The sequence below is a fragment of the Morus notabilis genome, unplaced genomic scaffold, assembly GCF_000414095.1.
Source record: "Morus notabilis unplaced genomic scaffold, ASM41409v2 Scaffold201, whole genome shotgun sequence".
Taxonomy (NCBI): Eukaryota; Viridiplantae; Streptophyta; class Magnoliopsida; order Rosales; family Moraceae; genus Morus; species Morus notabilis.
This window is the reverse complement of record NW_010357101.1, coordinates 455807-476130: the sequence shown is the minus strand read 5'-3', so window position 1 is coordinate 476130 and position 20324 is coordinate 455807. Positions and strand designations below refer to the sequence as shown.

Genomic DNA, 20324 nt, shown 5'->3' with positions numbered 1-20324 from the left:
CTTCTATACTGTTCCTGGAGACACTTTATGGTTTTTGGCCTGTTGAACTGGAACACATGTGGTGCAAGATCTTTGATTGCTTTGCCAGTTTAAGTACTTTTGAACTTACCTCTTTTTTTCATGGCTTGTAAGGATCAAAATTTTGAGAATATATTGTGTAAATGGTGTACGCAAGATGTATTTGTGTTACTTAATTACAATTACATCCATAATATATACTGAATGATTATTCGAATGTATATCCCCAGAAAACAGTTTTCGATCATCCTACATAATTAACAGCAAACACAACTCTAAAAGGCAAAACATAGATGCGGCATCTATCTTCAATATGCCGTGGGAGTCATCAATCTGAAGCAACTCTAACTGCCTTCTCAAAGTAAAGTCTGGATGGAAATAGATGATTAGAACTTCACTATAAGTCAAATGAACAATCACTATAAGTCATTAAATATGCTTCGTGTGAAAATAAAGCGCTTGGCCCCCTTGATGACTTGTTTTTTTTTTTTTTTTTAAAGTAAAGACCTTGAATTTTCTTATTTTTAAAAGGAAGACTTGGATTTTTAATTTATTTTTAGAAGGAAGACTTGGAAATTTTAAGCATTTAGCTTTGAAATCCTAGTACTAAGACTGGAGGACTTGGAAATTCTGCAGCTTTGAAGAAAGGCATCTTGTTAATTAGCCGTGGGTGTGTCCCTTCAACCCCTTGCACTTATTTTGCTTGTGGTACTTCTAGCTGAAACAAGCTTTGATGTTTCCTCCGAAAATAGAGGATTCAACATACTTTGCGTTGAGAACGAGAAGCAAGCGTGTTAGGTGTTTGTTAGTTGGCAATTTGTTTAGCCACGGTTGTAAAAATTCAAAGCAGGTTGAAGATGTAATGCAGAATCAGATTTGCTGTTGCAGACTTCAAACAGTGATCTCAAGATTGGTTGATGCAGATTTCGTCCAGTTATGTCGTCGCAAACAATTCCAGCCCATCTGCAGCAGTCCTCATCATCTTCTGCAACCCAAGACGATAAAAGATTTCCAGAATCATTTACGATCCCCTGCTTAAAGCTCAAAAGCGCTTGCTTCTCACTTTCAAAAGCAGAGTATTTTGTCAGAATTAACGTTAGCAGAGGAAAACCAGACAGTTCCTCCTGATAGAAATAACACAAAGGAAAAGAAGACAAACTTCCGTGGTGATGATGAGATTCTGCAACGTAGAGGCATTTTAATAGCATCCGGGTAAACACGTCAAATCATTCTAAAGAAGAAACATTGTATGTATGTGCATGTTGATGCTTCATTTTTCAGGAACCTACAAGCCCGTGACATGCCATTTCGAGTTGCTTCTTTCGGAATGACCTAAACATGGTATTGTGTAATTCCTATTAAGATCCTATGTCTGCTGTAAATGACCTAAACATTTTTAAGTTTCGATCTAATTACAAGTTAAAAAAAAAAAAAAAAAAGTGTGCGCGCGTTTACCATTGACCTCCTTTGTTATAATATACAGTTCAACATTTTCTTTTTGCATATTATCTCCGAACAAAAGTAACATTTCATCAATTATGATCGCTGCGAGAGTGGGACGTCGTTAATTTTAGGTTAGGAGCGTATCACTGGCAACACTACCATCCATGTGCTGGAATACAAACCGAGAAACAGAGTAGGAAACTTTTAACAAAATGATAGTATCACAAGTTGTTATTCCTCTTCAAAGAAACTTTACATTGCCTTTCTGAATTCATCTATAACTTCCTCGTATTTGGCTCCAAAAAGTTGAACATTCCTTTGAACAGTACAATCAAGAGTCGAAAGATGTTAGCATTTGATTGTCTTACAAATCTGGTTCTCCAACAACAACAACAAAACGCCATTCATGATTCCATAGAAATATTTGTTGCTCGCCCAAGGTTTGAATTTGAATTGAGAGTCGTGCAATAACGAAAAGGAAAGAAGAAACATGTGTACGCTCATCTGTACATTAAACCGGATCTACTCGCCGACAGCTACCAAAGGTAATCCCCTGGGGAAGAATCAAAAGTGAAGGAGCGAGAAGAAAGCACAAAAAACAATATCGGTTTGCATCCTATCAATCATATTAACCAGCCACATTGTCTGTAAGGAACAACCATTTAGCTTACCAGCCACCGTGTCTTGAGAAATAGTCATTATCCAATGATATGGCAAGAGCAACAGCCACAGCTCTCTCCGATAATGTTAGAGGACGGGTCACTTCCAAATCTTGGACCTGCAACCAGAAGAGAATATAGAAGGTTGAATAAAGAACCAACCAAACAATGAGTGAGAAACAATAAGAAAAATTTTAAAAATCAAAAAACTATCTTGGTATGAGTGTCTACCGCTCTAGCACGTCCAGTCTTGGAGCTTGGATCTGAACTACCAAAGCGGATCACATATTGACCAGCATCAGTAAAAAGCTGTATCATATCAAATTAAGAAAACATATTAGACTAATATGATTTCAATTTGTTCTTCAGAAGAGCCAAATTTGGCTTGACATTCAGAAACAAGCCAAAAAATGATATAAAATCGTGTAGTGAAGGCATGCTCTTCGGGAGGCAATAACCATGATGCATAATTAAACCGAACAAAACTCGAGTTTTGTTCTGTTTTAAAGGATACCAAATATTATAAGTGATTGCAATAATTAGAAACAGATTAATATTAACAATTTAAGGATAGAAGAGAAATAACCTCAAAGCCAAAGCCTCTCCAGTCACGATCTATCTCAGCCAGAACTTTGCCATCAATGTCCTTTAAAGTAAAAGTCCAATTCCACAAGCCAGGATTTTCAACCACCGCAAACTGCTTGTTCCTACAAAATGTTTGACACTTAAGCGGCAGTGCATAAGTGACAGCAAGCTATAGGTGTATAGAAACTAAAGAATAAACTCAATCATCAGGCAACCTGATTGCTTTTAGATTCAAGTATTCTAAAAGATAGATGGGGAAGAAAAGGAGAATTACCCTAGATATAAATCATAAATCCTCCTCCACAAATGCCATCGTCTGTGAACCACGCCAACTTCCTATTAATTAACAAACAAATGATGCGCATCAGAAGCCAAACTGCAATACGAACTAAAAATATCAAACACATATAGCATAACGCTTAGCATACAGGCCGAAACAACATACCTTACCATTGATCTCTGTGTATATTGAGCTGGTTATCCACCAAAAAGGCCTTCGAACCTAATAATAGTAAATAAAGATGTCAATATCTCACTAGAGGAATAGCAAACAACTTGTCGGGTTTCAAGAAAAGACAAAACCTCACCCTAAAGAGCTCGTTACCCATTGCATCAGTTATGTAAGCAACAAAAGGACGCCTCAAGCGGAGAAACTTCAAAATGAAAAAGAACATTCAGCATGGAAGAATATTTAAGGAAATTGCAGTAATACAGATCAAAGATACGTCACATGGAATATTCACAAAAGTATGGACCAACATATTCTCCAAGATCTAACACATTCGGAAGCTATTTTGCCCCCCGATTTGATGTGAAACTTTCTACACAAGTATGAACAAAGGAAATCTTTCATTAAACAAGCAGGAATAATTTTTATGCTGCAATTTACAGATCGCTACTCAGAAAGAGGTAGTTTTACAACTTCACATGAAAATAATTTTAACAACAGGGGAAAAAAAAAGAATAAAGAATAAAGGAACTTCAAAAAAAATATATTATTATCCAATATCACAACGAGAAGCTCATTCCGCAAAAAGCATACATGATCCAACAACTAGCAAAAAAAAACAAAGAATACTCAAATCGTTATTAAGGGAGGGGGGGGTTGTTGGGGGAGGTGAACTACAAAACTTACCTGTCTGGCAATAACATTGCTCTGCTCACGAATAAAACCTACAGGCTGCAAAACAACCATAACTCTGTAAGTACTAGAAACTTGCTTATAGTGTAAGGTCAAACAACTGTCTGGGAACTATCCATCCTTATGTTTAAAACTAGTGTCTACGAATTCAGGAGTGAAATAAATAAACTCACTGCTTGGGGATAGCACACATCTACAATTGCATACCGGTTTTCCTGGAATATCATCAAATAAAATGTGTAAAGGATATATTACTAGGAATCAAAATAATGAATTAAACAAAAAAGATAGCAATTAGATGATATAAATAGCGCTTATTACTAGGAATCAAAATAACGAATTAAACAAAAAAGATAGCAATTAGATGATATAAATAGCGCTTATTACTAGGAATCAAAATAATGAATTAAACAAAAACGATAGCAATTTGATGATATAAATAGTGCATTGTAAAATTCAATGTAGAAACAAATTTCAAAAGAAATCTCAAAACATGGCTTCAATTCTGCCAAAGTGATGTTTGACGAAATATGGCAGGGAACTGTAGATTACAAATAAAAAAGAGGCAAACATCTGTTAAACCTTGTTTTAGTGTCTGTTTACTCAAAATGTCACAACCAAATGAAATACAAGACTCCAGGTAAAAATACTCAGCCAACCATCAAAAAACGTGTTTGGGCTCCCTACAAACTCCCACAGCCTAACTTGAAGCTTAAAAAACATTTGATGTAAAAACCAGCAGGGGAAAGCATAAATTTCACACTTTACAACATCATCGAAATAAAAATAAATTGGAACACATTCAGCTCTATAATGGTACCAGTTATACAGATTTCACCGTATAGCTTCAAAGTGGAACATTCCATTTCCATTCTTCTTAGTGTGACAATATGTGCAATCTAGCAAAAATGTTCTGAAAAAGAATTACCTGCTCAAAACCAAGGACAAGATTTGCCCACTCTATATCCCTAGTAATCAGCAAATTTGATCTTGAAAGAAGAGGTGCTACCCGGGCCTATCAAAAATAAATGAGTAACAAATGAGATAATTCAATAACTCCTTTTGAGAAACCCAAAAGTCAGATATCTAGCATCCTTATGGGCTTCAACAACTAAAGCATTCAAAGAGTTCCTGTTACCTATGATCATGTTGAGCTGAAAAAGCGTTTCAAGTCACTATTATATCACTATGTGCTGTTTGTTTTAGGTTGTATAGGTCTTTTCTATATTCTAGTTGACAAATTATTGTCCTCATACTTACAATGTAACTTTTTCTTTTTAATGAAACTCTCCCTTAAAAAATAAAATAAATAAAAAGTAATTTGACACCAAATGGATATATTCCATCAATCCTTCCCAATCAAAATTGGGACTCTTTGGAGGATTTCGAATCCCTCACCCAATCCATTCCCTCCTTTAATCCTTTCTCCCAATTCCCAAACTATGTCATAAAATCCTTTCACTAATTGCCCCATCCCTCTCTCTCCTTCCACTTTTCCCTCCTATCAAACAAGCTCTAAATTTTGAAAAATAAATAAATAAATAAATAAACCGAAGATTCATTAAGCGGGCAGACGGATGCGACTAATTCGATTTGACCGCTTGGAACTCGTAAATTATCTGAAAGGAGGTATTTATGGATGTTCATAGATCAAAAAAACTACCACTTTCAATTCAACAGATAAGTAATTATATAATTAAAGACTCAAAACTTTACCTCTTCTGGAGATTCTGGCCTCAGAAAACCAGAAACCGATTGGCTAAGAGGTGGTTGTTGCATAACTCCTTCACTCTCTTCAGCAACAGATGAACCTGAAAACCATCTGCCAAGACGATGGTTGTCGTATGTCGGTGGACCACGATGCCCGTAGACCCGTTTTCTTCCCCTTTTCCTTTTGGAATCCTCCATTTTGCTATCTGCAACCCAGAGCTGTACAAGAAAGCCTCTCTCCAAGCGAGAATCGTCCCCAACATTCTTTCCAAATTGACGAGACACGATCAAAGAATTCGGTTTCGATTGAAGATAATTCGCTCCAAAGAAACTCAGTAACCTAAATCCCCAAAACGGTTTTCTTGATCCGATCAAACTTTCTTGAAAACCTGAATCCCCAGCCATTGAGCCACTGGACTTCGCCGGAGACGGCAAACCTCCAAGGACTTGAACCTTTTCGCCATTGAAAACACCATTTTGATGATTTCTTTTTACGCAGTACAATGAGGAATCGATTCTCGAAATCTCTCTAGCGGACCTGTTAATCCTCGCAATGCAACGCCAATTTCTCCAATTCATCTCGAATAAAATTCTCAAATTTCTGCACAAAAATTAAAAATTAAAAAAAAAATCAAGATGATGAATTCCAAAAGAACAGAAGAGAAAATGTCGGGAGCTGTTATTCCTACTCCAATCAGTCTGGTATAGAGATAATCGCGTAGCTATAATATTGCATTAAAGACAAGAAAAAGTGAGGAGGAAAAGAAAGAAAAAAACTTGCGTTCAAACTTATTTTCTGGGTGTTTTTCCCGGCATCCAAACAGAAGCTCAATGAATGAGCAGCAGAAGACGTGAAAGCAATAATCTGAGCGTAGAAAGAAAGTAGAGCTTTACCAGAGTTGTATGTTTCAGGTTTGAATGCTGTTCTTTGAAGTTACTCTTCTGACTCTTTGACTCAATTCTTCATTCCTCCATGGAGGTCGCCTTCGGACCGTCTTCTCTCTCTCACTTTCTGACACTACTCGTGAATCTTTGTCGCAGGGGCTTGGGCCTAACTTTCATGTGCTCTTGGCGTTCGGAGCTCAACAGAAGTTGGCCCATTAAAGTCAAAAGTGGGCCTTCCAGGTTTATTGCCCCAGTGATAATTACACCAGATGGCAAAACTTCATACATTGATTTAATTAGCAAAATTTTCAGAATAATAGAATAGAGCAAAAATAACAAAATCATTATTATAATAATGCCACTCGTTGTACTGCATAATAATATGATAATTAATAATATCAAAATTTTACTATTTTGTAAAATTTTAAAAATTTGGCTATATTTAAACTCTACTAGAAATTTTGCTAGATAGCCTACCATCTCTTACTTGACTTCTACGGTTTACAAGCCCACACACTGCCTACGACCTAGTTGGGCTGTCGTTTTTTACTTTTACTTTTCTTTGATAAACACAAAACAACTCATATCATCACTTCTTTATTAAACTTAACGCAGAATTATTTGGCCTTTTTTATTTTAGTATAATTTAATACGAATACTGTGCATTATGGTATTTGGTAAAGGTTTTTTTTACACTAACATAAAATCCTTTTTCTTATCCGTTTTTTTTTTTTTTTTCCCCTCTAGATTTCAATGAATGCTGCAAAGTACATGCGACTATAAATTGATAGTAAATACTTAATGGGGAAAAAAATGGTGAATAATTGATAGACTGGGGAAATTGAAAATACTAGTTTTCTCTTCCCAGGAGAGCAAGAAAAAGAATGGTACAAATTCTTTAAAGATTTATTATGTGTAGAAAACAAATAATTAGATGAAATCTAAAAAGCAAAGCAAAATCATCACATTTCTGATTGTTATTGGACATGTCCGTGGCATATCATCCTGAATTTTCGGTCTATATCCATTCTCAAACTTTATACTTTAGAAGTAAAATTAAAATGTAAAACTTTCAGCCTACCAAATCTTTTAACTTGAGAAACAAACCGAGTCTTTAGTTACGAGAACTTCAACAGTCTGCAAAATTTATTTTCATAACCAATTCAGTTTTGCCATTCTCCCTTCACATATGGAGTCCCATCTATCATTTGCAGATCTCTCTGTAGATATTTAACATTAGAGCTTTCTCTGTCTTAAGAGTCGAAGCAATCACAATAATATAACCCCGGAACATAATAACATGTCACAGTAATATTCTTACAGCTTTCTCTAATGCGCACCATATATTACACCCATCATAGACACCCAATTAGCCCATGACCACATTGCTGAAGATCACTTAGGCCATTGGTTTACAGAGTCGCATTTAAACAGGAATAAAAAGTTGTTATGAACCAGAAAACCCAAAGCAGCTTTGAAGCGAAACTGAAAAGTAATAATCAAGTGCTTTAGAACTATCGTCATCAAACAAATAATAAGGTAGCGAGCACGAAATTAGCATTCAGACAACAGTATCAATCAAAGATTTTCTCATCTCATCAACGATGGCACTAGGCTGAGCTTCCCTCAACTTGAAGACGTTCTCAATAACTGAGAGTTCAGTTGCAGTGGTGTCTGAGCCACAGAATGCCGTCCAGTCATTCACCGTGATGCCTGCAGCTATGACTTCACTACCCCGGTTGACAGTCCCGGCTACCAAAGGTACCTGAAGAAGCGTTGAAAGTTCATCCAAGTCTTCAACAGAGGTGTGAGGGTGAACCTGCGTCCAACATTTTAATTAGAAAAATAAACGCGCCAGCCACGCAAGGAAACGAAAAGCATAATGTTTGTTTGTGATAAGTAATTACCAGGCCACCCTTGTTGGAGAAGGAACAGTAACTGCCAACAAGAATATTTCCAGCAATTGTCTGCCTAAAAACTTCAACTCCGAGAACATCCGCAATCATTTCTTCAGTTTCCTGATGAAAATTGAAAGGGAAGAAAGAAGAGCTGTGTTAGTGTTGAAAGATGAATGGTATAAAAGTTAAAGACAACAGAGAAAATAAGGGGAGAGAGAGAGAGAGAGACCCTATCGAGATCGGTGTGGGTGAGAGCAACATAGTCATTGCAAGCAATGCAATTACCAAGAGCAGAAAGTCTCTCTTCAATGCGCTGAACTACTACTTCATCAGGAAGACTGTTTCTCAGGTGCTGAAGCTCTGATATTAGTAGTAATAGTAGTAGTAGTATTAGTACTAGTAACTTAATATAACAGTACAAATGAAAAAGAAAAACATGGAAAACATAAGATAGAAAACATAAGAGTACCTTGGTCGGTAGTAGTGTGGGGCAAGAGAAGACCCTTTTTGTTTCCTGAAAATACAAACAAAAGAGATTTAGAGAGAAAACAATCAAACATAGAAAAGATTAAATTGAAAAGAAGAAGATAATCACAAGAAAAAAGTAGTGGTAGTACCGGCACAAAGGCGACCAATGATACGAGTGCCGCCGATGGAGGTCTTAACAACCGGAATGTGATCAGCCAACTCCGATTCGAATGTGCTGCACCAAATTCATTCATTCATTCATTCTCAAAATTAAAACTAATAAAAACAAAAGAAGAAAGGCTGATTACACAAAGAAACAAAAAACAAACCAACCTGTAGAAGTTTTCAGAACCACCAATGGCGACCAAACAATAAGCGTTCGAGAGCTTCGAAAACACTCCAACTTCGCACGAGTTCTCAAATTGCAGCCCTGATACCATCAATCATTATCATCATCACCACCATCATCATATTTGTTTCAATCTTCTTCTTATTAATCCGACCAATATAAACAAAACAAAACTAAACTAAACACAAAATCATTATAATTATTTCAAAAGGAACAAAAAAGAGGAGAAGAAGACAACTCACGAGTCGCCATGATTGTTGATGGCAATTTGCAAGGAAGACCACCGACTTAGGGATTGTAGTGAGAAAGAGCGTTCCTGTTTGTTGCGCAAGTAAGAGGAAGAAAGCAAAAGGAAGAGGGTTTCAATTTTAGGGTTTAAGATCATAGAGGCGTCTTCTAGTATAAATAGGGTTTGACAATTTTTGTGCCGCGCTGTGCTGTGAGATTGATTAGTCCCTTCTATTTATTTATTTGTTTTTATTGGAATTGTTATTGTTAATATTATTATTATTATTATTATTATTGAAGGGGCTGGTGAGACTTCAAGCAATTCTATAGAAAAAGACAAAACAGAGGTCCAAGATAAGAAAAAACCTGACAGAGGGGAGGTCGCCGGACGGCCGGAGCGCCGCTGCTTATCCGAGTGAGAGGAGATGGGGAAGTCGAGACTCAGAGTTGTAGAAGAAGATAAGATGACGGCAACTGTTTTTGGTTAGGGTTTTTTTTTTTTTTTTTTTTAGATTCCGGGTCCTTTCTCTCTCTTTTTTTTTTTTTTTTTGAAGTGTCTTTGTCTTCATTTTTAATATATTGATTTTTTTTTTAAAATATTTTTATGTCTGTTTAGTTTGCTTATATGAGTTATGTTTTTTAGTCGTGTTTAAGTTATAATTTAAGTTGTGTATGTGAGAAAAAAATAGTGTAGTAAAAGAATTAAATTTAAATTTTTATTAGAGAAAACATTATAACCATAAAAATTGAGTTATGACTTGAGTTGTGAAGGGCTTGTTCTTTTGATATTTTTGAGTTAGGTAACTTGAGTGTAGATTTTGAGTTGAATTTGAGTTATAACTTGAATTGAAGTTGTAATTTGAGTTTGTGTTTAGTTGTGTACATTTGAGTTATGGTTTGAGATAATAATCTTTTTTGAGTTTGTGTTTGAGTAAGTTAAAACTTGAATTTGTATTTAGATAATATTTTAATAAAAACTCAATGCTGATGAAAAATTTTAATAGGGTATATGGGTCTAATTTTATTCGTTTTTTCATTGTTAACGCATAGAAAAAAAATCATCTCAATCAGAATTAAAACGAAAAAGTTATATCATTTTTAAGAATAGAAAAAATATTATTCATTAACTTGAGTTTGAGTTTCTGAACTCGAGTTGAATGGAAAACTTGAATTTGAGTTTTAGTTCCAAACTCGAATTCAAACTTAAAAGAACATGAACTCAAATAAAATTATAACTCGAGTTATATTTTCTTAAATTTTTTATTCAAAAACCACTCTGCCAAACAAGGCGGAAATGAACAATGCCATAGCGATTACAAATAAAAGCATCACACTGAATTCCTTTCTCCTTCAGTAAAAACAAAAAAATAAAAACATTTTCCCTAATGGATTGTGGAAGGAGAAACCGATGAAACTTTTCGTCCACTAAAGGATTCGACCATAGTAATTGGTTTTAGATTTGAATATCAAAGTTTTAATTTAGCAATAAAATATTACAAGAATAGCAAAATTTTAATATCATTAAAATAATTACTATTTCATTATATAGTATAAAATCAGATATCATTATGATAATGACTATTTAATCATTCAAAATATTATAAGAATAGTAAAATTTTGATATCATTAAAATATGATTATATCATTATATAGTATTAAATCTGATATTATTATGATAATGACTATGTCTTTTTTGTTATATTTATAATATTCTGAAATTTTTGCTAAATTTCAACTCAAGATATGAAATTTTGTAATTTTGCCAATATAGTGTAATTATCTCTTTTTGATACATATAAAAATCCTAATGTGTAAATAGGCTGAATTGTTCTTCTTTTGTAAAAATTACACAATATGACTCTTTTTTTCAGAGTTAAATTAAAATGTGGCTGCTTTTTATAAATATCACTGGATTATTTTTTTTAAATACATGTATTGGCAACCAAAAATACCCCTTTAATTGATTTTTGTTAGACCCTTTTTTTTAGAGAAGTTTTTTATGTGCATTTTTATTTGCAACTAGCTTCCCTATTTTTCTCTTAATTAAATTGTTAAAAACAAGCATTACTTCAAAATATAAGAAGCAATCATTTAAATTGCAGTGAATAAAAATAAACAACATATGGTGCAAAAAAAACTAACATATCATTAAAATAGTATAACGTATCCACATGATATCATTAATATAATGTAATATCAATTAATAAGAATAAGGTATTCACATGTCATTATTAATATACTGTAATATCAGTTATATTATAAATACATACTAATGCCTCAGTATTCGTACATCTCACAAAATACATGCATAAAGTTCAATAACATAATAAGACCCAATCAATCAAAATAACGAACTCAACGTCAAAAGGTAGACATCCCACAAAATACTTGGCCTGTTTAGTTCGTTAATTCGAGTTTTTAATTCGAGTTGAGATGTGACTTTATGTGAGAGCTTTTTACTGTAGCAAAAAAGTTAGATGTGACTGTTTCTGAGAGCTTTGTACTGTAGCAAAACTCGAATTCTAAACTCGAATCGGTGAAGTGAACAGTGCCTTATTTCATAATAGTGTCACAAAATCAGTCTCATAATCCTTATTTCATGAGATTTGAATTTTTTGTCATTTAAAAAGTAGATATCCCACTAAATGTGAGAAAAAAAAAAAAGTAGAGCAATATCATGATTATGAAAATAAATAAATAATATCATTAAAAGGTCATAAAAGTAATTGCATAATACGTTATTTAAATATTATTATATAATTAGGTTATTTTAGAGATTTATGTGCAAATATCACGGCCTATGGACATTTTCTCTTATAAAAAGGACACATGTGTAGTTAACTCTATGAGAAATTTATGCTAAGGCTTGTTTTACCCTATTGGTCAGATAAAATAACGTGCCCTATAGTTAAATACTCCTATAAATAGAGCTTGACCGTAGTCCCTTTTTAGTCCTCCAAGGGACCAGCCCCTTACAGAGATAACAAATAAAAGTTGATGAGTAACAAAAAGTGATCCTTCAAATCGTGCCCTCAAACCATTTTTAGACTTAATATTTTACATAACTTAAGTTATGACTTAAATTATATACGTAAAAAAAATATATCATAACAAAAAAATTAAATTTAAATTTTATAAGAAAAAACACTGTAACAATATAACTTGAGTTATAAAGTGAACATATTTAATAAAAAAAAAAAAAAAATAGAGCTGTAAAACGCCCTCTAAAACCCAATCTTTTCTTTTTCTATTGTCTTTATGTCAAGTTAGTATTGCCTTTATGTCAAGTTAGTATTGCCTTTGTAAATCCGAAAGTCTTTTTGCACATAAGGCCATAGCTTGTTTGATACTAATACATACATTTTAAAAAAAGATTGAAAAAGTGCAATGTTAATCAATGAAATTTTGTCATTTTGGGACCCTTTTTAAGAACTCATTTGATTCACGTGTTCAAATTAATAATTCTGATTCATTAACACGAACTTGAAAGTACCATTGATAGAAAATTTTTACATTCAAATTCTTTATTAGAGGAAAACATTATAACAAAATCAGAAATATGAGTTTAAATACATCAGGCCCTTAATTTTTAACTTCTTCCTTGGTACTTCTTCCACAAACTCACAAACACAAGAATTCCAAACTGATTGAATGACTAAGAGAATATAACCATCTTCTATAATATTTGGAATAAAAATATTGGACATCATCAATTGTACAGTTGTGCAGAATGAAAACTAATAACATATGATGCGAGACATCACCCCCACTTTTACAATAAACAAGGCAAAAAAATAAAAAAATAAAATATATAATGACTCAACCTGTTACAATCATATTGTCAAATACCATAAAGCCCAAAATACCAACCTGTTACAATCACAATAATATCACACATTCCTCAAGCAATGCTTTTGTGCCCGTCAGAAATCAAGGAACAAAATATGAACTTGTAAACATATATATCTCACCGAGGAATCTGAGTTCTAAAGACTGATGATCTACAGTATTTTACATATTCAAAGGGGATCTACAACGAATCGCACTTCTCAAGGTTTGTCTATGTTTGCTAAATTAGTTAAAAAGAAAAATGAAAAGAAAGAAACACAAAAATACATAAAAGACAAACTTCTCATCAGAGTACCTCCTACTACGTCATCCAATTTGATTGCAGACACCAAGTTGTTTCCTGACTACCGCGAGACTTTTTTCCGGTTTTGCTGTACATGACTCCACTCCAATCCATGGTTACCTGCTTCATCCAATTATTCAAAAGAAACTTGTCCAGAAAAAAGTAAATTAGCAATAACAAATGATGTACTAGCACTATTTAAAATTTATTGTGTTCGCCATATAAAAATGTACATGTAAATCTATGATGGATTTCTCTCCACATCACTATTTAACAGAGCCCCATTGCTAGCTGCGGCTTTTGATGGCGGCCTATTGATCTTCTCAAGTAACCTACTGAAAACTAATTTGACAGGTATGCACGCTACTGTCGTGGGTGGCACAGACGACTCCGGTTTAATCAACCCATCTATTTGGTTGCTACTACTATCATGTGTTGTTGGCTTGTTACTTAAGTTATGTTCAATAGCTATAGAAGACAGAGTCCTTGTCTTCTGGCTAGATGATGAGCTTACTTTCTTCGGCACCTTTTTGTTTTTTCGATCGGACAGAGGCCCTGAATTGTGAAGAGCATTCTTCCTCACCAGCACCGGCTTGTGACTGAAATTCCCTGCATTTGATTTCTTGGATGGTGGCTTAGTTTCTCTATCTAAGAAAGGAAAGTCATAAGCAGCTTCGTCACCGTCCAGTGCTGACGATAAATGAGGGCGTGGGACCCGGAAATTTGCTGTCCTCCTCGCTGTTCTCCATGCCTGAGGAAGAGCAGTACTTCCATCATTTTCAATTGCTTCATTGCCAAAATAATCCATTGTGGGAAGAAGATTACTAGATGAACCGTCTTCTAATGTTTCGATCTGGATTGGGTGCCCTATAATCGCTTTCCCATTCAACTTACTCATCAAAGAGACAATAGGGACAGGCTCTTTTTGATAACTTGCTTGGACTTTCAAATCGACATCCATCAACATGGATCTTGACCTCCCCCCAAATTGATAACGGGAATCGTAAACCGGATCAAAGTGTTCTCTTTTGGTGTCCCAATATCCCCTCAAAGAAGGCTGATCCTCCCAACTAGAGTCGTCCCAATCAATCATACTACGGCCAACACTACTTCGACCTCTGAACGCAGCTCTTGATGAGGAGTAACCATTGTCTAGTTCAATCATCTCCGCCCTAAAATCCTAGTAAAACACATCAGCCTTGTCAGAACATCATAAAGAAAAACGTTGTGTAGAAATTGTAAGGCTCCCATTTGAAGAACTTTGTCTCAAAACACTTACCTTTTCATCAGGATATGCTCCATATATATAACCTTTCCAATCAGTTGCATCAGCAGGCCTTTTTGTAAGATTGCGAATATTCCTTTTCCCTTTCAATTGCCATTTGGACACTGCTTCATTAGTGGATGAAGGATAATGACCATAAAAGTGAGACATGTCACCAGAAAGCGTTGGCTCATCAGGCTCCAGTCCGCCCATGCTTCCATGTTCTTGTGCATCATATCTTCCCATGGAACTCACTTCTGGTTCTGTGGGTACAGCAGCATCTGAACAAACGACGGAAAAGGTTACTATTACAAAATGACAAATATGTAAATTCATGTATAAATATAAATACCTCATAAAAGGAACAAAGACATAATCAATTAAATAAAAACATAATAGGGTCAGCTATGGGAGCACAGCACGGGTACAATTACTAGTAGTGTTAATCATAAAATATATCTAAAATAATATATTATCGGCATGGAACAGTGGTAGAGATCAGCCACGCATACCTCAGAACAAGAATAACAAATATCACCAATCTGGTCCTTATTTTTAAGAACTCCTAGCCAAGTTCCATATGACTGTTCCTAGACTCGAGTGTTTATATTTACGAACATATCATAGTGATGTGAAGTCATGTACAAACTCCAGCAAACTTCTGACACCAACCGAACACACCATATGGGTTGGATATGAAGCTTAATAATATTTACCACCAGGTCCACCACAAACATTTCAATGACCAAGATCAATCCGTAATGCAAATTTTGTTTCAACAATAACTCTAAAATTCTAATTATTAATAGTGAACTCAATTAAACTAAAATTTTCTAACGCAGGCTGACAAATGCTGAGATCCTTTCGGCTAAAAAATGCAACTTTAAATGGACAAATAAAGAATTCTCAAAGCCAAATGGCAGATTTCATAGATAGAACTAAAATAATTCAAACGAGATACTATCAGCTGCAACTATACGACATTGATCTTTCAAATATTTAAAGCTTTAAAGCCATATTTCCATCACTAATAAATAAATCAATAATGAGAAGTGAAAATTCCACCTGAGAGTATGGCCATTTCTTCATCCATATCTTCTGTCTCGGAAGAATCAGACTCGGATTCGGAAGTATCAGTTTCAGAAGTATCTGATTCATCTTCTGTGGAACCAGAAATGATCCCTTCAAGAGAATTGGGATGTAGAGAAGCTCCAATTTGGGAATCTGACATCTCAATGTCACTTTGACTTTGTGACATTGCTTTATAGTCCAAGGATTCACTAGACTCTGGAATGTACACAAATCTGCTCCTCTTCGCTCTGCAAATAACTCCCATAGGCTCCACTCCTGAAATAGAAGTAGAAACAGTAGCACTGTCAGGTTGCAAGGAATGAGGGACTTCTAATTTTGCACTACTCTTCAAAACTTGGACAAGAGGGCGGCGCTTGTCACGTCTCTTGACCAAACATTCCTCACTCAACCCCTCATGTAACCTTTTCCTTTTGTCTAAAGAATTTTTACCATTCACTTGACTTGTAGTTGTACTTCCCATCTTAAGAACACCACTAGAAAGCGCTTGAACACTATTGTCAACTAATGGTTTCCCAGAACCATTCGTAGAAATGGGAGGTGAAAGTTTTGTCTTTGAAGGGGCAATCCTAAGCCCGAAGTCCTGCAAGCCTCTCATCCGAGGTATGACTTCAGAATGATCCTCTTCCCCGCTAAGTTGGTTTCCCTCTTTGGACTTTTGGGAAGACAAAGGACTCCCTAGAATCTCATTCTTAGGAGACACATCTAGCCTCTTATAAAACTGATTTGATTTGGAATTTCCAAGTTTTAGATTATCATTTCCAAAACTTTCTGAAGGTGTAACTAACCCCTTTTTCACAGCACCAGATGACTTACTGTTCGCACAATCAGAAGCTATACCCAATTTCCCTTGTTTCTTCATTTGTTGCTTCTCAAGTTCAAGTGCGTGAAGAATAGCATCTTCTCGACGTGCATACTTCTCCCTTTTCTTTATTGGCATTCCCTGGGAGGATTCAGCCCTCTCGATACAATCATCAAACTCGCCACATCGAAATGCCTTCACACGCTTTGATTTTTCTAAATTGTACCAATCCCTGAGAAGCACACCACGTAGAATATCTTAAAAATCTTTAAAAAGACAAAAAGGAGAAAAGAACGTCACAAATTGATACAAATAGATTGAAGTTCCTCTTTAAAATGTTTTGGGACTTGTACACACACATTCAAAAGTATCCATCTTGTGATACCACTTAGAGTATCGAGAAAAGAACACTCACCAAATTAATAAAAGAAATTTCTAAAATTATGTGGTACGGTACCGAAAAAAAAAATACCACCATCAAATCGGCATCAAGTTTCATTAAATTTTCATACTTATAATTCTGATGGGATCTAACAATAAAAATAGCACTACCCAACCAAACAATTCTCCTCAAAATAGATTGAAGAAAATCTACAAATTTATTTTACATATGTGCAAAAGTACCCATTTTGTGATTTTCTTTGGGCATACAACTATGCACAGAGACCCCCATCTTCCACTTCCAGTATTACTTTCTACTTTAAGAAGATTTTAATAGATGTGCAAAACTATGCATACAAGTATTACTTTCATTTTGTGGTTTCTTTCAAAAAAAGTATGCATAGAAACTCCCTAATTCCTACTACTGCTACTTTCCATTCCAACCTAACTTCACATCAGAAATACCCAGAGAGAAATTGCAAGGTCAAACACATCTCTCCATCACTGAGCGCTCCATTATTTTAACATTTGACAATTCATTCAAGTAAAGGAAAGTCTCCAAAACTGTTTCTCATAAAAATTAATACGAGAGATGTGTGGATTCGAAAGGTTAATTTAGAGAGAAAATGGGAAAAGAAGAGAGGCGTACACACTGAAAAGAAGTGAGATTGTGAAGAAGCACCCATTTTGTGATTCTTTCAACATGAAAGTTTGCACACAGAAACCCCAAATCTCCAGTATTACTTTCTATTCCAAAAAGTTTATACTTTCTAATTTCAAACCACCAACACTTCAAAGAGAAATTGCGAGGTCAAACACATCTCTTTACCACTAAGAAAATCCTAATATTTAACAATTCATTCAAGCAAAACAAAGGCTTCAAAGTCCGCTGTTTAAAATCCAATACATAAGAAATTATCCAAATTCCAAAAAGGTAAAACTAGAGAGAGAAAGTGAAAATAGAGAGAGAAACGTACACACTGGCGTCTTCCCTGCCGAGGAGCTTAACGGGAGTCCCGGAGCGAGGCGAGGTGAGATGCGAAGCCGAGAGCTCCTCGGGACCCACAATCTTCCCCGGCCACCACGAGCCGTTCCTCCTCCGTACCCACACGATCGATCCCACGCTGAACTCCGCAGCCGTACCGGAATCCGTACTCCCCATACCACACAAAAACCACCAAAAAGTCCCTCTCTCTGCGTCTCTCTCTCTCTTCTTTCTCTCTCTAAAAAACAAACAGACGTCTCGCCTCGGCGGCGGTGGCTCAGCCTCCGGCGAAGAACAGGAAGGAGCCGACGATCCGAAAGGGGCCGAATAGGGACGATCCAAGAGGACAAAATCGGGCTAGGGTTAGGGTTTCCATTCAGAACTGGAGATTTTCCATCTCTTCTCTCTCTCTTTTCTTTCTTTTTCTTTTTTTTTTTTTTTTTTGTGAAAGTATGTACCTGATAAAACTGTTTCTTCTTCTTTCTCTCTCTAGAAGTCCCGGTTTCTCTCTCTAAAATACGAACACAGAGGGGAGGAGGTCTATCTGTCTATGTTGAAATTGAGGGGTGGAGGGGAAAAATTTATAAAACCCTCCCTTATTTTTAAGCAAAATACAGTATTTAACTTTATTTTTTACGAAATACAAAATTTACATATATCTTTCATATTTCTCACTAATGTCCTGAAATTAGGTAAAACTGCAGGCCTTTTTTAGTACACTCTAGCAGTGCCTATTTGAGCTTTCTTTTTAAAAAATTTAAAGATTAAGATTGATATTATGCAAAAAAAAAAAAAACGTGTGCCATTAATTTTTTTGTTGATGTAACATTCAACTTGTGCCATTAATTGAAAACGTGAGGATTTAATTTATTTTTTGTTTTATTTAATTTTTTTGATTTTAGGATAAAAAAATTCCATGGGTGGATTTATCATTAAACTAATCTTGTTTTGTTTTCCTTTAAAAAAAATAATCTTGTTTTTTTTTTTTTTCCTTTTTTGAAAGGGTGCTGTTTTGTTTTCAAAAAAAAAAAAAATTGGTTCCTACATTTTGTAATATTTGCAAATTGAGGGGTCGGAGGTGAAGTTAGAGTGCTACGTGGGGAGAGAAGAATAGTATATTGGGACTGTACGGACGTGATGGGATTGAGTTGAATCGGTTGTGTACACGCGCCTAATCGGACGGACGAGTTTTGTTTTGTGTGAGCTACAGGCAAGCAATTCCACACGCCACGTGCTTTTTTTTTTCTAAATGGGCCCTTTTGGGCCGAATTTTGTAGTCACGAACCGACATGACTTCAGTGATAGGCCCGGTGGTAAGGTTGTGTTTCCAGCGAGGTAAACGACACAAAATATCAAACGACGATAAAATTTGAGCTGCTGAACTGAACCGCGAACAACATGAATGAAAAACGCCATCGCTATATACATTATAATTAAACAAAAAAAGTAAAAAACGACAGCAAATGTAATCGATACAAAATTGAATAAATAAATAAATAAACGATAGCAAATATGAAACGGCAGAAAACTGAAAAGTGACAATAAATTTAAGCTGACAAACGACGAACAAGATGCATAAACAGACTAAAAACAGATGATTATTAGAACGATTTACTAGAACAATAAGTTATGGTGAAACGCGACAGTGATCGGATGATACCAACAACAACAACAATAAGAAAACGATAACAAATGGTCAACGAACACAGAGTGAGAAACAACGACATATCTAAGCTGCAGACGACACAAAAAAAACACCAGAGACGACATACCAAGAAAAAGTTACGGCCGCTTCGGCTAGCCCCGATGGTGGGCGGGTTGGGGTGAGGTATAATAGGTTCTAGGACACGAAGAGTTGCTGAAGGGGGCTTTCTAGCAAAATAAAAAATATAAAAAACGTACTGCAATTGTAATAATGATGCAGCCAAATGAATAGAATAATCGTGGTATGACCTTGATGGTGGTGGCGGAGGTGATAATATGATAAACGTGATGGAGGAAACTAGTGGTGATGGTGGTGAAAAGATTTTGTAATCCACCGTCAAGATCCGCAACTTTGATCAAAACGGTTCCAATTATCCATCATGGTGCATCTCGAGAAAAAACAGAAAGTTGAAATAAATAGAATAGGGTTTGCCAATTTAATTTGGACACGGGACATAAAATTTTAAATCTACCTAAAAGAATCCTACAAAGAAAAAATCTCCAATTTAGAGAGAAAACATAACTTTGTATACAATTATCAAAATATTCAAATCTATCTAATACAATTGATAATACGACTATA

At 35.2% G+C, this 20324-nt stretch overlaps 3 protein-coding genes across 7 annotated transcripts; all 3 read right to left on the bottom strand.

Annotated features, from left to right (window-relative positions):
* Positions 1-1578: 1578 nt before the first annotated feature.
* On the bottom strand, positions 1579-6516 carry LOC112091541 (altered inheritance rate of mitochondria protein 25). The gene is made up of 12 exons (XM_024165472.1): positions 6451-6516; positions 5563-6157; positions 4775-4861; positions 4020-4061; positions 3841-3885; positions 3293-3358; positions 3151-3207; positions 2980-3041; positions 2707-2827; positions 2352-2429; positions 2133-2239; positions 1579-2014 (listed from the first exon to the last, which is right to left on the bottom strand). The coding sequence occupies exons 2-12, from the start codon at positions 6133-6135 to the stop codon at positions 1984-1986; spliced, it is 1269 nt and encodes a 422-aa protein (XP_024021240.1). The 5' UTR covers positions 6136-6157; positions 6451-6516; the 3' UTR covers positions 1579-1983.
* Positions 6517-7694: 1178 nt separating this feature from the next.
* On the bottom strand, positions 7695-9919 carry LOC21402639 (eukaryotic translation initiation factor 6-2). 3 transcript variants are annotated; one of them, XM_024165412.1, is made up of 8 exons: positions 9751-9919; positions 9399-9472; positions 9141-9237; positions 8957-9042; positions 8809-8853; positions 8569-8699; positions 8349-8459; positions 7695-8260 (listed from the first exon to the last, which is right to left on the bottom strand). In XM_024165412.1, exons 2-8 carry the CDS (start codon positions 9406-9408, stop codon positions 8003-8005), a joined length of 738 nt encoding a protein of 245 aa, XP_024021180.1. In that variant the 5' UTR covers positions 9409-9472; positions 9751-9919; the 3' UTR covers positions 7695-8002. The 3 variants fall into 3 exon arrangements, with proteins under 3 accessions (XP_024021180.1, XP_024021185.1, XP_010087500.1); XM_024165417.1 differs by lacking the exon at positions 9751-9919 and having other exon boundaries at positions 9399-9572; XM_010089198.2 differs by lacking the exons at positions 9399-9472; positions 9751-9919 and having other exon boundaries at positions 9141-9247.
* Positions 9920-13134: 3215 nt separating this feature from the next.
* LOC21402638 (uncharacterized protein At1g51745) lies at positions 13135-18389 on the bottom strand. Of its 3 annotated transcripts, none has more exons than XM_024165187.1 (5): positions 18030-18298; positions 16302-16903; positions 15846-16127; positions 14796-15061; positions 13135-14696 (listed from the first exon to the last, which is right to left on the bottom strand). In XM_024165187.1, the coding sequence occupies exons 1-5, from the start codon at positions 18212-18214 to the stop codon at positions 13758-13760; spliced, it is 2274 nt and encodes a 757-aa protein (XP_024020955.1). In that variant the 5' UTR covers positions 18215-18298; the 3' UTR covers positions 13135-13757. The 3 variants fall into 3 exon arrangements, with proteins under 3 accessions (XP_024020955.1, XP_010087499.1, XP_024020963.1); XM_024165195.1 differs by having other exon boundaries at positions 13136-14696; positions 16686-16903; XM_010089197.2 differs by having other exon boundaries at positions 15846-16903; positions 18030-18389.
* Between the last annotated feature and the right edge of the window lie 1935 nt (positions 18390-20324).

What these genes read in the sequence shown, in the direction of transcription:
- LOC112091541 (XM_024165472.1), bottom strand. Translation starts at nt 6,135, where the DNA reads ATGAATTGGAGAAATTGGCGTTGCATTGCGAGGATTAACAGGTCCGCT. An exon ending in TGGGTAACGAGCTCTTTAGG is followed by an intron (nt 3,208 to 3,292) that starts GTGAGGTTTTGT and finishes TACTATTATTAG; the next exon opens with GTTCGAAGGCCTTTTTGGTG. An exon ending in ATTTATGATTTATATCTAGG is followed by an intron (nt 2,828 to 2,979) that starts GTAATTCTCCTT and finishes AACATTTTGTAG; the next exon opens with GAACAAGCAGTTTGCGGTGG.
- LOC21402639 (XM_024165412.1), bottom strand. An exon ending in CATTGGTCGCCTTTGTGCCG is followed by an intron (nt 8,854 to 8,956) that starts GTACTACCACTA and finishes TTGTATTTTCAG; the next exon opens with GAAACAAAAAGGGTCTTCTC. An exon ending in CCCACACCGATCTCGATAGG is followed by an intron (nt 8,460 to 8,568) that starts GTCTCTCTCTCT and finishes AATTTTCATCAG; the next exon opens with GAAACTGAAGAAATGATTGC.
- LOC21402638 (XM_010089197.2), bottom strand. Translation starts at nt 18,214, where the DNA reads ATGGGGAGTACGGATTCCGGTACGGCTGCGGAGTTCAGCGTGGGATCG. An exon ending in AGAAATGGCCATACTCTCAG is followed by an intron (nt 15,062 to 15,845) that starts GTGGAATTTTCA and finishes TCGTTTGTTCAG; the next exon opens with ATGCTGCTGTACCCACAGAA. An exon ending in GAGCATATCCTGATGAAAAG is followed by an intron (nt 14,697 to 14,795) that starts GTAAGTGTTTTG and finishes GTGTTTTACTAG; the next exon opens with GATTTTAGGGCGGAGATGAT.